Source organism: Procambarus clarkii, chromosome 5 (assembly GCF_040958095.1).
Source record: "Procambarus clarkii isolate CNS0578487 chromosome 5, FALCON_Pclarkii_2.0, whole genome shotgun sequence".
Classification (NCBI taxonomy): Eukaryota; Metazoa; Arthropoda; class Malacostraca; order Decapoda; family Cambaridae; genus Procambarus; species Procambarus clarkii.
The window spans coordinates 15,466,588-15,479,079 of NC_091154.1; the positions used below are offsets into that span (position 1 = coordinate 15,466,588).

At 50.4% G+C, this 12,492-nt stretch overlaps 1 protein-coding gene across 1 annotated transcript in view; it reads left to right on the top strand.

The window, feature by feature from the left end:
* The window catches only part of LOC138373553 (DNA-binding protein Ets97D-like), a 514,987-nt gene that overhangs the window by 11,010 nt on the left and 491,485 nt on the right, over positions 1 to 12,492 (top strand). The window contains exon 3 of the mRNA XM_069339774.1: positions 7,858 to 7,987. Coding sequence (XP_069195875.1) covers positions 7,858 to 7,987 — 130 coding nt within the window. The remainder of the gene's footprint in view (positions 1 to 7,857; positions 7,988 to 12,492) is intronic.

The following is a 12,492-nucleotide window of genomic DNA, read 5'->3' on the forward strand; positions in this document are numbered from 1 at the left end:
TGCATTGCCTACTGACATTTATTTCCCCTTTGATAGAGATTAAGACTTGCATCTACAATACATGGACAAGAGTGGTGGGCAGTAAATAATTAAGTAAATGAACTTTACTGCCATAAGAATTCTAACATTACACACAACACGCCCAGCAGGTCTGCCAGTCGGCTATAAATTGAAAACGGCATTGTGATGGTGCCACTGACTGCCCAAATCTCGTACAGTTATGGGGAGACTCTGCAATTGTTTTACCACCAACAATCTTTTAGAAATGATATTTCATATTATATAATCTTCTGGCTGTTTAATGATTACCGTAACTATTTCTCAGACTTGCGTCTCGTGGAACCAGACAGTAGCTTATATGGTATAAATTCATCATGACCTTGGCAGCCCTGTAGGCTTAACTGTTCCCACACTTAACACAATTGGTTTGATTGATCAAAATAGCCCTCTTTTATTATAGAGACCATACCTGGTCATAATAGTTGCCCATTAAAATATTTTTCAGCAAAAGACATAAAAAACAGCACATGGAGGAGATAGAAGGGGAGATGGTTTCATTAACCACCGCACTGCGCATCTGGTTTCGGCAAAAACTTCATAATGTAATTGTTAAGGACATATTTTTGTTTTTATAAATGTTCAGGTAAAGTTAATGTCAAAATGTTTCCAAACTCAACTATTTTCATTTCAAAACACAGAGTGATGAAAACATTAAAAAACATTAAAATATAGCCTAAAAAAAAATAGCGCAACTCTCGGAGTGCCTCAAGGCGCTCTGCCCAGCTTGGTGGTTAAATGTCGGAATTAGAAAACGAAACGGTGTTTTATTTTCTGCGTTATCAACATACTGTGGACAAACACAATAGATTTTTCTGGGGGGAGCCCCTACGGCTCCCCGGAGCTATCCATGGCTGATATGGATACCCCTAACTATTTTGCATTGGTTGATGTGGGTGGAGTTCTAGGCCTACCGGGGACCATGAGCCAGAACCTGGCCCCCTCAGAGAGGCACGGGGAGCAATGGCCCATAGAAATGCACATGTGATTTGGAGTATTCTATATCTGCCATCGACCGGGACAGGCACCCAGAAAGGTAAGCGCCACAAAACAAACCCCTGGTTGATGGGGTTCTGGGAGTTCTTCTACTCCCCAAGCCCGGCCCGAGGCCAGGCTTGACTTGTGAGAGTTTGGTCCACCAGGCTGTTGCTTGGAGCGGCCCGCAGGCCCACATACCCACCACAGCCCGGTTGGTCCGGCACTCATTGGAGGAATAAATCTAGTTTCCTCTTGAAGATGTCCACGGTTGTTCCGGCAATATTTCTTATGCCCACTGGGAGGACGTTGAACAACCGCGGACCTCTGATGTTTATTCAGTGTTCTCTGATTGTGCCTATGGCACCTCTGCTCTTCACTGGTTCTATTCTGCATTTTCTTCCATATCGTTCACTCCAGTATGTTGTTATTTTACTGTGTAGATTTGGTACTTGGCCCTCCAGTATCTTCCAGGTGTATATTATTTGATATCTCTCTCGTCTTCTTTCTAGTGAGTACATTTGGAGGGCTTTGAGACGATCCCAATAATTTAGGTGCTTTATTGCATCTATGTGTGCCGTATATGTTCTCTGTATTCCCTCTATTTCAGCAATCTCTCCTGCTCTGAAGGGGGAAGTGAGTACTGAGCAGTACTCAAGACGGGACAACACCCCTATTCTGGTTAACAACAAAAATCGACAAACGAGTGGACAGAACTTCCCCAGGAAAACGAACTAACAAGCATGACATCACACGAGCTGCGCCGCATATCTGCGCAGCTCCCCCCTCCCCGGGAGGGGGAAGGGGGAGCCCCAGACCCCCGCGCTGGCGATCCCTGCCCCAGTTCCTCGGCTGATGGGATAATGCACAGTCGTGTGGCTCCAGCTCCGGTCTTGTCTCAGTGCTGTGACTTGTTTGCAGTGCTGCTCTTACGGTGGTCGTGTGAGCTGGGAGTAGTATTCTCAGGTACTCGGGCTGCATGTGCTTAGGGTCACCTTCCCTGAGTGCCCTGTAAGTACCGCCCTTGGGGCTTGGGGTTGCCTTCCACAAGTCACCTTGGGTCTACCTCTGTTGGCTTTTCGCTGCTTGGCGTTTGGCCGCCCCGAGTGTTTGGGGGTTTTCCTCCCTTGTTTGCCTTGGGGTCAGTGGTAGTTACAGCACTGGTGTTGTGCAGGGTACTGCGTAGCTAGTTTTCACCTATGACAGCGGCCGGCTCTGTTCCCTCTGGGTACGTTGTCCACTTGTGTGGTTTTTCTTTTATATTTGTTTTTGCCTGGTAGGGGGGTCTGCCTTGTGTTCCCTCCCCCCTTATATTAGGTTCGTTTGTGTGGTGGCACCCCCTGCTTCGCCCTCACGGGTGGACACGTCCTGTGGGTTCAGCTTTAGCAGTTTGCTTGATAGTTTTGGGGCGCCGGTTAGCAGTGCCCTGCCTGGGATAACCCTTAGCAGACCCAGTCTAGGGGCCCTGGGAAACCCCCCGGGGGCTCTCGGGTCCGATTGTGGAGACCCTTGCGTCCCCTTTCGCTTTGTGCGAGTTGAGGGTTGCTCTGTCCCTTTGTCTCAGGGTGACTCTCCTTGTTTTTGCCTCCGTCATGCTGCCTGTTGGGTCGGTGACACATTCGACCCCGAGTCCTGCGAGCTTTGTTGCTTGTTCGTGACTCCATTCACCCAGTCTGCTGATGAATTCCCGTGGGTGCAGGCAGCTCGCGCGTTGCAGGGTAGGATGTTGCAATGCGCTCAGGTTTGTCGCTGCCCCGCTTGTGTAGGGATCCAGACTTGGGGGTTTTGGTCGCTTCGGCCTTGGTTCTTCTGCGCCCCCCCTTGTTTTTCCCCCTCCTGCTTCCGGCCCCTACGCATCTGCAGGCTTCGGGGTCGGGGCGTGGTTAGAGGTTCTGAGACTAGGGCAGTTTCAGGGGTTGCCCTGTCCGGGGTAGCTGCGGAGGCATTCGAGTCTGTTCCTCCGGCCGATGCTCTGGGGTCTGACCAGTGGGCCCCTTCTCTTCCAGCTTTCTCGGCTGCTCCGGCTTTTTCTTGTGGGGCCGGGGCTTTGGAGGTCGACTCAGCCCCGGGGCCTGGTGTAGAGGCTCCTGGGGTTGGGGAGGAGCGGCCTTGGGGCCTTGGGCTCCATTGCGCCCCGCCTGGATTTCTGTCCTTCTGAGCGGGGCTTACTGTTGCGAGGAGTGGGGTTTTCTTTCCCCCCCTCTGCATACGATTTGGGCTTGGGTTCTTCTCCTCCCCGGGTTCGGTTCCATGTCCCTGTGGTTTCTTCGGTTCCGTCTTCCGGGGTTTTTCGGCTAACCGCATCTCTTCGCCTGCGGTGCGGTTGGCCTTTGCGGCTTACCTCCCGCGTGTCCCAGAGTTTGCCTCCATACTGGTTCCTTCTGTTCTGGTTGGGCTCTTTGTAGCCGTTTGCGCTCCTTTGTAGCCGTTTCGGCTCCTTGTAGCAGTTTGGGCTACTGTCGCCAGTTGGGCTACTTCTCGCCTTATTGGGCTCCTTGTAGCCGTTTGGGCTCCTTGTAGCAGTTTGGGCTACTTCTCGCCTTGTTGGGCTACTTCTCGCCTTGTTGGGCTACTTCTCGCCTTGTTGGGCTACTTCTCGCCTTGTTGGGCTACTTCTCGCCTTGTTGGGCTACTTCTCGCCTGGTTGGGCTACTTCTCGCCTGGTTGGGCTACTTCTCGCCTGGTTGGGCTACTTCTCGCCTGGTTGGGCTACTTCTCGCCTGGTTGGGCTACTTCTCGCCTGGTTGGGCTACTTCTCGCCTGGTTGGGCTACTTCTCGCCTGGTTGGGCTACTTCTCGCCTGGTTGGGCTACTTCTCGCCTGGTTGGGCTACTTCTCGCCTGGTTGGGCTACTTCTCGCCTGGTTGGGCTACTTCTCGCCTGGTTGGGCTACTTCTCGCCTGGTTGGGCTACTTCTCGCCTGGTTGGGCTACTTCTCGCCTGGTTGGGCTACTTCTCGCCTGGTTGGGCTACTTCTCGCCTTGTTGGGCTCCTTTTCTTTCGCGTCCTGCGCATGCGCCGTGGGAGTTTGTTTTGGTTCCGGGCGGTGTGCTCACATGTTCTGCTTCCACTTTCTCTCGGGGGGGGGGCTTCGCCTCTCACTCTTTTCTTAATCCATTCCGTGCCCCGTTGCTTTGGGGGTGTTCTGGGGTGCCGCTGTGGGGAAGTCACGAGGTTTTTTCCCTGTGTTATAGGGTGGGGAGCCTCCTTTGCCGCTCCCTCTCCAGCATGGGCGCCCTGGCCGCCTCCGGCGGCTACGGACTCGAAATCTTGCGTCATAGCCCTTCAGCGCCTATGTTCTGCAGGTGAGTTGGTGCGGTTGGGCGTCTCCTTCGTCTCGACGCTGTTTTTGTTTTTGGAAGTCGGAATGGGTGTACATACGTACTTGAGAATGTGGCCCGTATCACCCAAGGTGCCTACTGCAGGGCTATTAGCCCATACTGGGCAGCTCTTGTTCTCTCCACCTGATTCCTTCCTCGGTTCACGGGTGTCTGCGGGTGGCCTCTTGTCCCTTCCGAGGTGGCTCCTGCCTGTACTCCTCCTACCCCTCTCCTATGCTTGTCTAACCTTGCTTGAGTTCGGGGCCCCGCCTCCACCTTGTTCCGCAGTGCAACGGTGGGGGTGCCTGTTCGGTGGTACGTTTTCCTGTGTCGAGGGTGTTTTGTGCTCGCCTCCTTGTGCTTGCAGGATTTGGTTCTGGCTCTTTGGTTCTGCCTCTCCCCTGTCGTTTGCCTGTCGAGAGGTTTCTGTGCTTCATGGGCGCTCTCGTCTCTGCTCTTGGGGCTGTGTATGGGGTCAGCCCAAGTTGGGCTGCCTAATGTGTTCCTTCGATTGCCTGTTTCACTGCACACATTTCTTCTACCGTCCCTGTGGCTCAGTTTGGTGCTCGGTTTCCGCCTGTGTCCCCTTGTGTGCCACTCATGTACGATTTATCTTTCTTCTGTCGCTTCCTCGGGAGTGTGGTGACGTTTTGCTGCGGTTTTGGTACTGCAGCTGTGTGTCGGGGTTGGTTGTGGCATTATGTTCGGCCCTTCCGTGCTCCCTCTGGGGCCCTCATTCCTTGCCGGTCTTGCTGTGCCGGGCCTGGTTTTTCCATGTTCCTTGGATTCTCTGTCTTGTCCTCGCCTCGTTGTGCTGGTGGGGGATGAGCTTGGGTTCTTCATCTCGCCCCTCGCCGATCCTCCGGTTTCGGTTCTAGTTCCAGAGCCTAGTGGGCTCCCTTCCTTAGTGTTTTTCCCGACTGCCCCGGGGTTTTTCTTGACGCTGGGGCTTTGAGGGGACAGCTCGGCCCCGGGGCCTGCAGGGTGGGTTCTCGGGGCTGGGGTGGGGCTAACGTGAGGGGCCTCAAGCCCCGTTGGTCCCCACCGGGGTATGTCTAACCCTCTGGGCGGGGCTTGCGGTTTTGTGGTGTGGGGTTTTTCTGTTCCCCCTCTCCGCACGTGCTTTGTGGGTGTCGGCTCCTCCCTAGGCTCGGTTTCCTTGTCCATTGTGCCCATTGTTTCCGTCCTGTCGGTGGGTGCTTTTCTACGGTCTTCGCCCCTTTTTTACCGGGACGGGCCTTCTCCATCTTGTCTCCTCTTCTTGGTGTTTCTGCATGACTTTTGGTCTCGGGTGCGACCGGGTTTTTGTGCCTTCGTCCTTTGTGTTTGCTTCTTTTTGTTCTCGAAGGTTCGGGATGGTTTTGCTTCTTCCCTCCGGTCCTTTCTAGGACTTGTGGGTCCTATTCCCGGCAGCTTCTGGGTGTTTGGCCTTCTTGTTCTTTTGTGCATATCTCTTCTCTTCGCGCTGTCTTGGCACTACTCGTTTTCCTGGGGGCGATTTTGCTCCAATTAATGAGTCTTTTCGCTACTGCCCTTCTGTGGGATGTTGGTGTGGGGCGGCTCCTTATGCGGGTTCCTTCCCTGTCGGCTACACTTGTGGCGGTGGACTTGCACGCTTGTGGCATTTTAGTTTTGGTCCTGCGTTTTCTTTTCCCTCCTGGGGCTGTCATAGGATTGGCTTGCGGAGGATGTAGAGGCGCTTGGGGCCGTTCCTGGGTCTGGCACCTTCGTTTCTGCTGCTTGCTTTCGGTATCGATGTTCCTTCTGCGCCGTTTCGCAGGCTGTCTCATGCGTTGTTTCTGCTCCGGCCTGCTTATGCACTGCCTGTGCCATCCTGGTCTTTGGACAGGGTGCTCTCCTGTTTTTCTTCTCCATGGTGGTTGTGGGTCCTTGGTCAGGTTTGCTTTGCCTCAGCTCTCTTTTATGTTGGCATTGGCCTCTTGGGGGTCATGTGGCAGAGCTTCATGCTCTTCTCCAGCGCAGTGGTTTTTGCTCCTATGGTCGTGGTCATAGGTTTCTTCGTCTGCAGCCGTTCTCCCTTTTTCTGGTGAATGATGTGCCTGCTGCTTTCCGGAGGGGTCCTTGGGTTGTTGTCTCAACTTCGTGTTGAGGAGTGGTTCACCGACCGCCTCCCGGGTATGTCCCCTTGTTTTCTTAGGTAGTCTTTGGTGAAGTAGCTCCGGGGAGCCGTAGGGGCTTCCCCCAGAAAACCAGTGTTGAATGTAGTGAAACACCATTTTCTGGATGAGTCTCGGAGGCTCCCCGGCACCCTCCTGCCCTCTGGTTGACGTTTTTTTCGCGGTTTTGATATCCAGCCTCAACTGGGGCGGGGATCGCCAGTGCGGGGGGTCTGGGGCTCCCCCTTCCCCCTCCCGGGGAGGGGGGAGCTGCGCAGATATTCGGCGTGGCTTGTGTGACGTCATGCTTGTTAGTTCGTTTTCCTGGGGGAGTTCTGCCCACTCGTTTGTCGATTTTTGTTCTTAACCACAATAGGGGTTTGTTTTGTGGCGCTTATCTTTCTGGGTGCCTGTCCCGGTCGATGGCAGATATAGAATGCTCCAAATCACATGTGCATTTCTATGGGCCATTGCTCCCCGTGCCTCTCTGAGGGGGCCAGGTTCTGGCTCGTGGTCCCCGGTAGGCCTAGAACTCCACCCACATCGACTGATGCAAAATAGTTAGGGTATCCATATCAGCCATGGATAGCTCCGGGGAGCCTCTGGGACTCGCCCAGAAAATGGCGTTTCATTACATTCAACGCTGTTTTTTTTTTATATTAGCACAATGTGTACCATTTCTGGTCAATGAATTTTGTTCTATTGTCAGGAACAGGAAGCCTGTTAGGCTTATCAAGATATCACCCTCCATCCCCGACCCTAGGCTAGTGGCTGACCTCTTCCCCTAGGATGCAACACACAACAGGTGACTAACTGCAGAGTACATATTTACTTCTAGTTGAACAGAAGCATCAGATTTAAGGAAAACTACTCGAACATCTTGTCCAGCCCGGGAGTCACATTTGGAGTCACATCAGTTGTCAGACGACTACAGTTGTGAGATGACTACTCAGTCTGCTGCATGGTATAATTGTTACCGGGTGGCGTATTCTTATTTATTTTCTGTTTATACGGGCAAGAAATCGTGTACCACAATGGTCTATATCCTCAACTCGCAATCATAGATCCCGGGTTTGATCCCTGGGTGGGAAAGACATGGTTGGGCAAATTTCTTTATACCTTGTGCCTCTGTTCAGTAAATAGGTACCTAAGAGTTGGGCATCTGTTGTGGTTGCATTCCAGCTAAGGTCAGTAGCCGACATAGAAGGGACTATGATAAGCCTAAGTACAGACTTCCTGTCTGTCGTCGTCATGGACAGGAAGTCTGTCCCTGACGACGAGAGTTGTTAATGTACGTCATGATAGTATGATAGATAGTATAATTATATCGTGACGTTGATTATCTTGTGCTGCAAGTTGAGTATATTTTTTTAATTGTATCTCCCCAGTCAACCCATTCAAATTTATGCAATTGATATGGACATCAGCGAGACGATGGGAACCCTTAAGTCACGAGCGGCTGAAGCTTTACATCTTGACCTACAGAGTTTTGTTGTGTCTGTTTTATCCGAAAGAGAGGTACGTGCAGTGTGTATTGTGCATTTTTGTTGAATATGGAGGAGGTAAAGAAAGTATTTTGTATTATTGGAGTGAGGGGTGATGGTTATACTGTAGTGGGTACAGGGTATTTTGTATTTTGTAATTTACCAGAATTTACCCAAGGATAATATTGTAATGTGATATTATTATGGCTTGCAGTATGCTGGAGTAACTTCCATAATTCCCTTCTAAACCTGGTTACACTGAAATGATGATAGAGATGAAACTTAAGTGAAACAACTGTATCTTTTCAATTCAGTATAATAAAAACAAAACAAAAAAAAACTCATAATAATATAACAAACACCCCCCATACTCTGTGTAGAGTTTACACAAGCACTTGAGCTGGACAGTGGAGTGCTGGTCTCGCTTTATGCAGGTCGGCGTTCAATCCCCGCCTGTCTAAGTGGCTGGGCACCATTCCTTCCTCCCATTCAATCCTTGATGCCTGCTAAATAGTTGTAATGGCTTGGTCCTTTCTACTGATAATTCCCTTCCCTTCTGTATAAAGTGCCTATTGCACTGCCTGAGCCTGTTCCATCTCCTTGGTTATCTTTAGGTCATCTTGAGATGATTTCGGGGCTTAGCGTCCTCATGGCCCGGTCCTCAACCAGGCCTCTTTTTGTTACACACCCCAGGAAGCAGCCCATAGCAGCTGTCTAACTCCCAGGTACCTATTTACTGCTAGGTAACAGGGGCATCATGGTGAAAGAAATTCTGCCCATTTGTTTCTGCCTCCACCGGGGATCTAAACCAGAACCTCAGGACTACGAATACGAAGCGCTGTCCACTCAGCTGTCAGGCCCCCCTTGCCCGGTACTTTTCCTTCAGCTGCTTGGTTTCTGGTGTCCTGTTTGGTCTGGAGCCCTCTTCTTTCAGCCTTGTTGGTTGTCTTGCTCGTTACTGTTGGCTCACTGTTGGCTCCTTTTCTGGCGAAGTCAAAGCTCCTTGGTCGTTGTTCCTTGGTTCAGCTGGAAGTGCATCTTGTGTTGTCTTTAGTGTTTTTTTCTGTGGGGAGCCCCAACGGCTCCCTGGAGCTTATCGGGCTAATGTATGTTACATTAGACCGAGACATTAGCTATGGAGTTCAGACCTACCAGGGACCAACGCCATAACCTGGCCTCTTCAGAGAGGTTGCAGGGAGCAATGGCCCTGGAATACTCCCTTGTGGTTGGGGGTTTTCCTTATCTGCCATCGACCGGGGTTAGATGGTAAGAAACCAAAGCAAAAAGCCGAACAGAGGTAAAAACTCCCTACAATCCCAAGGAAACAAGCAATCAATCAATTATCACACTCTACTGCCGTGCTGCTTGTCCGCGCAGCCCTTCCCTCCCCAAAATGGGGAGGAGGGGGGGTCCCGAACCTCACTGCGCCGTCTGCCTAGCACTTCAGTTCATAAGCTAGTGTCAACCGGGACAGACGCTTCTCTGGCCTCAAATTCCTGGGCAGTGTTTGCCCTGTGTGGTGTTCTCTGCTGTCTTGTGGTTGTGTGTGGTGGCCAGGAGTACCTTATCAGTGCCGGGGCTGCATGTGCTTATGGGCTTCCTTCCATAAGTGCTCTCGTGAGTACTGCCCCTGCGTGTCAGGGTTATCTCCCCTGGGGGCATTCGGAAACCGTGTAACACTGTAAAAGTGTTTGGGTTAGTTTATTTAAAATATATATAGAGTACACGAGTCACAGACAAGGATCTGAGAGGCGCCAGTTGTCTGCCTGAGATCTCACACCTCTAACCGTTAATGACCCCAAGTGACCTGAGGTCAGATCATGATAATTTCACCTTGCTTCCGTCTAGCGTATAATTGGAGCCGGGTAGCCTTCAAACATGCCGACGTTTAAGGAGTGGCTTGGTAGTGCCGGAGGCTATCTACTTGTGGGCGGAGTTAGCTACTAGGTTCCCCAATATAAACTCGGAGAGCTATCCAGCAAAAGGATTGACAGACAGAACAGCATCAAGAGAAGAGCAGACGAGAGCAGAGACGACGTCCCTATCAGGGAGGCTGTCGGCCGGCAAGGGCGGGAGTCTCTGTCAACTACAGACCCCCCCCCCCCCTCTCTATTCAACTTAGACTCAGTCCTCGGTGAGTGAACATTAAGGTGACTTGGTCGTGTTTTACAAGTGTTGTGTGATGATCAGGGGCAGTCAAGTTGTAGGGTTCTCAGATTCTTGGAGGATGACTCACTTTAAATATTAAACTGGAACATTTTAATTGAATTGCTAAATTATGATACTTCATGTGAAATATAATTATGAATTTATTATTTAAATTGTGTTTAACTTTGTTCCCTAGAGATTTTGAGTTGAGATGAGAAAGCCTCTGTAGTTACTGGTTTCATGGTTTAGAATGAGTACATGATAAAGATGGGACCATACTAATAATGATCTCTTGATAACATCTTTTGAGAATTTTGTGATACAGACAAGTTCCATTCCTTGTCTTGTATGTAATGATCATGAATGGATGGTGGCAGCATTTCGTCTTCTACTATCTACTCTTCTACTTCTACTATCTACTCTTCTCCTTCTACCTATCTACACCTCTCCCTCCACCCCCTCTCTAAACTCTCACTTTCAACTAATGACCCTCCTCGCTCCTCCCACCTCTCTCCCTCTCACCCCCAAGCCCTCACTAATTACTTCACTATTCATTTCTTTCCTTTCGTTTTCTCTTATACGTTTGTGGCAATGATTCTGTATTCTAGAGTTCTCTCTAGAGTTTCGGGTAACTGATCAAGTGACGGCGCCTTGTAGTCTTAGCACCTAGGTAGTCAAATACCTAGGTTACAAGGTGTTGAACGAGAGAGGTTGCCTTAGGAACTCTGGAGGGTGCTCTAGAATAGTTAGCTAACTGGGGACGGGATAACGGACAAGAGAGAGCTGTTTCCCCCGGCCTCGTTAGTTAACTGGGGGGTGGAATAATGGATAAGATAGAGCTATTTCCCCCACCCTCCGTTACAACCGTAGAGCTTCATTCGCTGCCGTAGAGGTTCTTGATGCTCGGCATTTACCTCATCCTTGGGGCCAGCTGGGGCTTGGGGCCCCTTGTTTGACCTTGGGTAGGGAGTGGTGGTGTGCTGGTTAGGGCGTCAAGGTGTTGAGCAATCTGCCACCTACGCAGCGATCGGTTCCTGTTGCCTCTGGGGATGGTGTACTTTTGCGGGTTTTTCTTTTGTTTTGTTTTTGTTTGCCGGGTGGGGGGTTCTGCTTAGTGGGACTATAGTTCCCCTGATACTGTTTTGGTGGCCCTCTGCTAGGCCCCCGTGCTTGTACACATCACAGGGGTTTCAGTGTTATCATCTATCCCATGTTAGTTTTGGTTTTTTAACCGGTTAGCAACACCTTGCCTGGGCTTCCCACAGTTGTTACCCTAGGGGCCCCTGGAAATCCCTGTCGGGGCTCGGTGGATCCATGGATGCGTCTCCAGAGTTCCAGCCTGCCTTGTGCGGGTTTAACCCTTTAACTGTGCGGCCTATAAATATGACACCCCCCCCCCCTCCCCCAGTGCGCAGGAAATAAATTCTCTTGAAAAAATTATTTTGTTTTTTTAAAGTGTCAAAAACCCTTCCCCCAGTATGGGTATGTCAAAAAAATTTCAAACTTGTACTTACTTTGGCTGCTATGGGGTCCGTAACTTGGCGCGTGACGTCATCATTCCCCGTTCGCCCATGAAGTAAGCTCCCGGGGCCGGTGGGGCGCCCGGGTTGCCGCGATTATATTTTTGTTCATTTTTTGTGCACGGTTCCAAATACATTTTATTTGTTTTTACGTGCTAATCCTATGTATAATGAACATGTACACTATATTATGGCAGTAAAACATCCGTACTGTCTGAGGACACTGTGTTACGTGCATGACACTTGTGTACACATATGTTGCACATCTTTACCATGTATCATGCTAGTTTATGTATATATACACTCTATTTACACACTATACACTGTCACACACTATATACATTCATCATCAACACACTCAGAACACCGCGAGTGAGAGGAGCCACACCCAGCCAGCCCTCCCTCACTCCAACATCTTACTCGCCAACATTGCTCCTCCCACCTGCTCCTCCCACCATACTGTTATTGTATTAATTACACGATTTACACATGTTATATATACCTATCTACATGTTTTATTTACCAGAACTATGCAAGTAAGCTGGTATTGTGTCCAAACAATACAATGGCCACCATACACTGCATGACAAATCACACAGCAGACAACGCTACGATTACGACGTCACCTCCCTCACCAAAATAGCTCCTCACAACATACTCCTGGTGCTGTTATTACACTATTCACACACACTGTATATACCCATGTACACGTGTGTTCCCCATAGCGAACCACGAAGCTAGTACAGTGAGCAAAACAAGAGTTACTGCCACACAGTGAGGCTACCTCAATTCTCTCCCTTCCTCCCTCCCTCCCTCACCAAAATTCCTTCTTCCTACGCACAATGCTCATTATAACCATAATCCTGGTCAC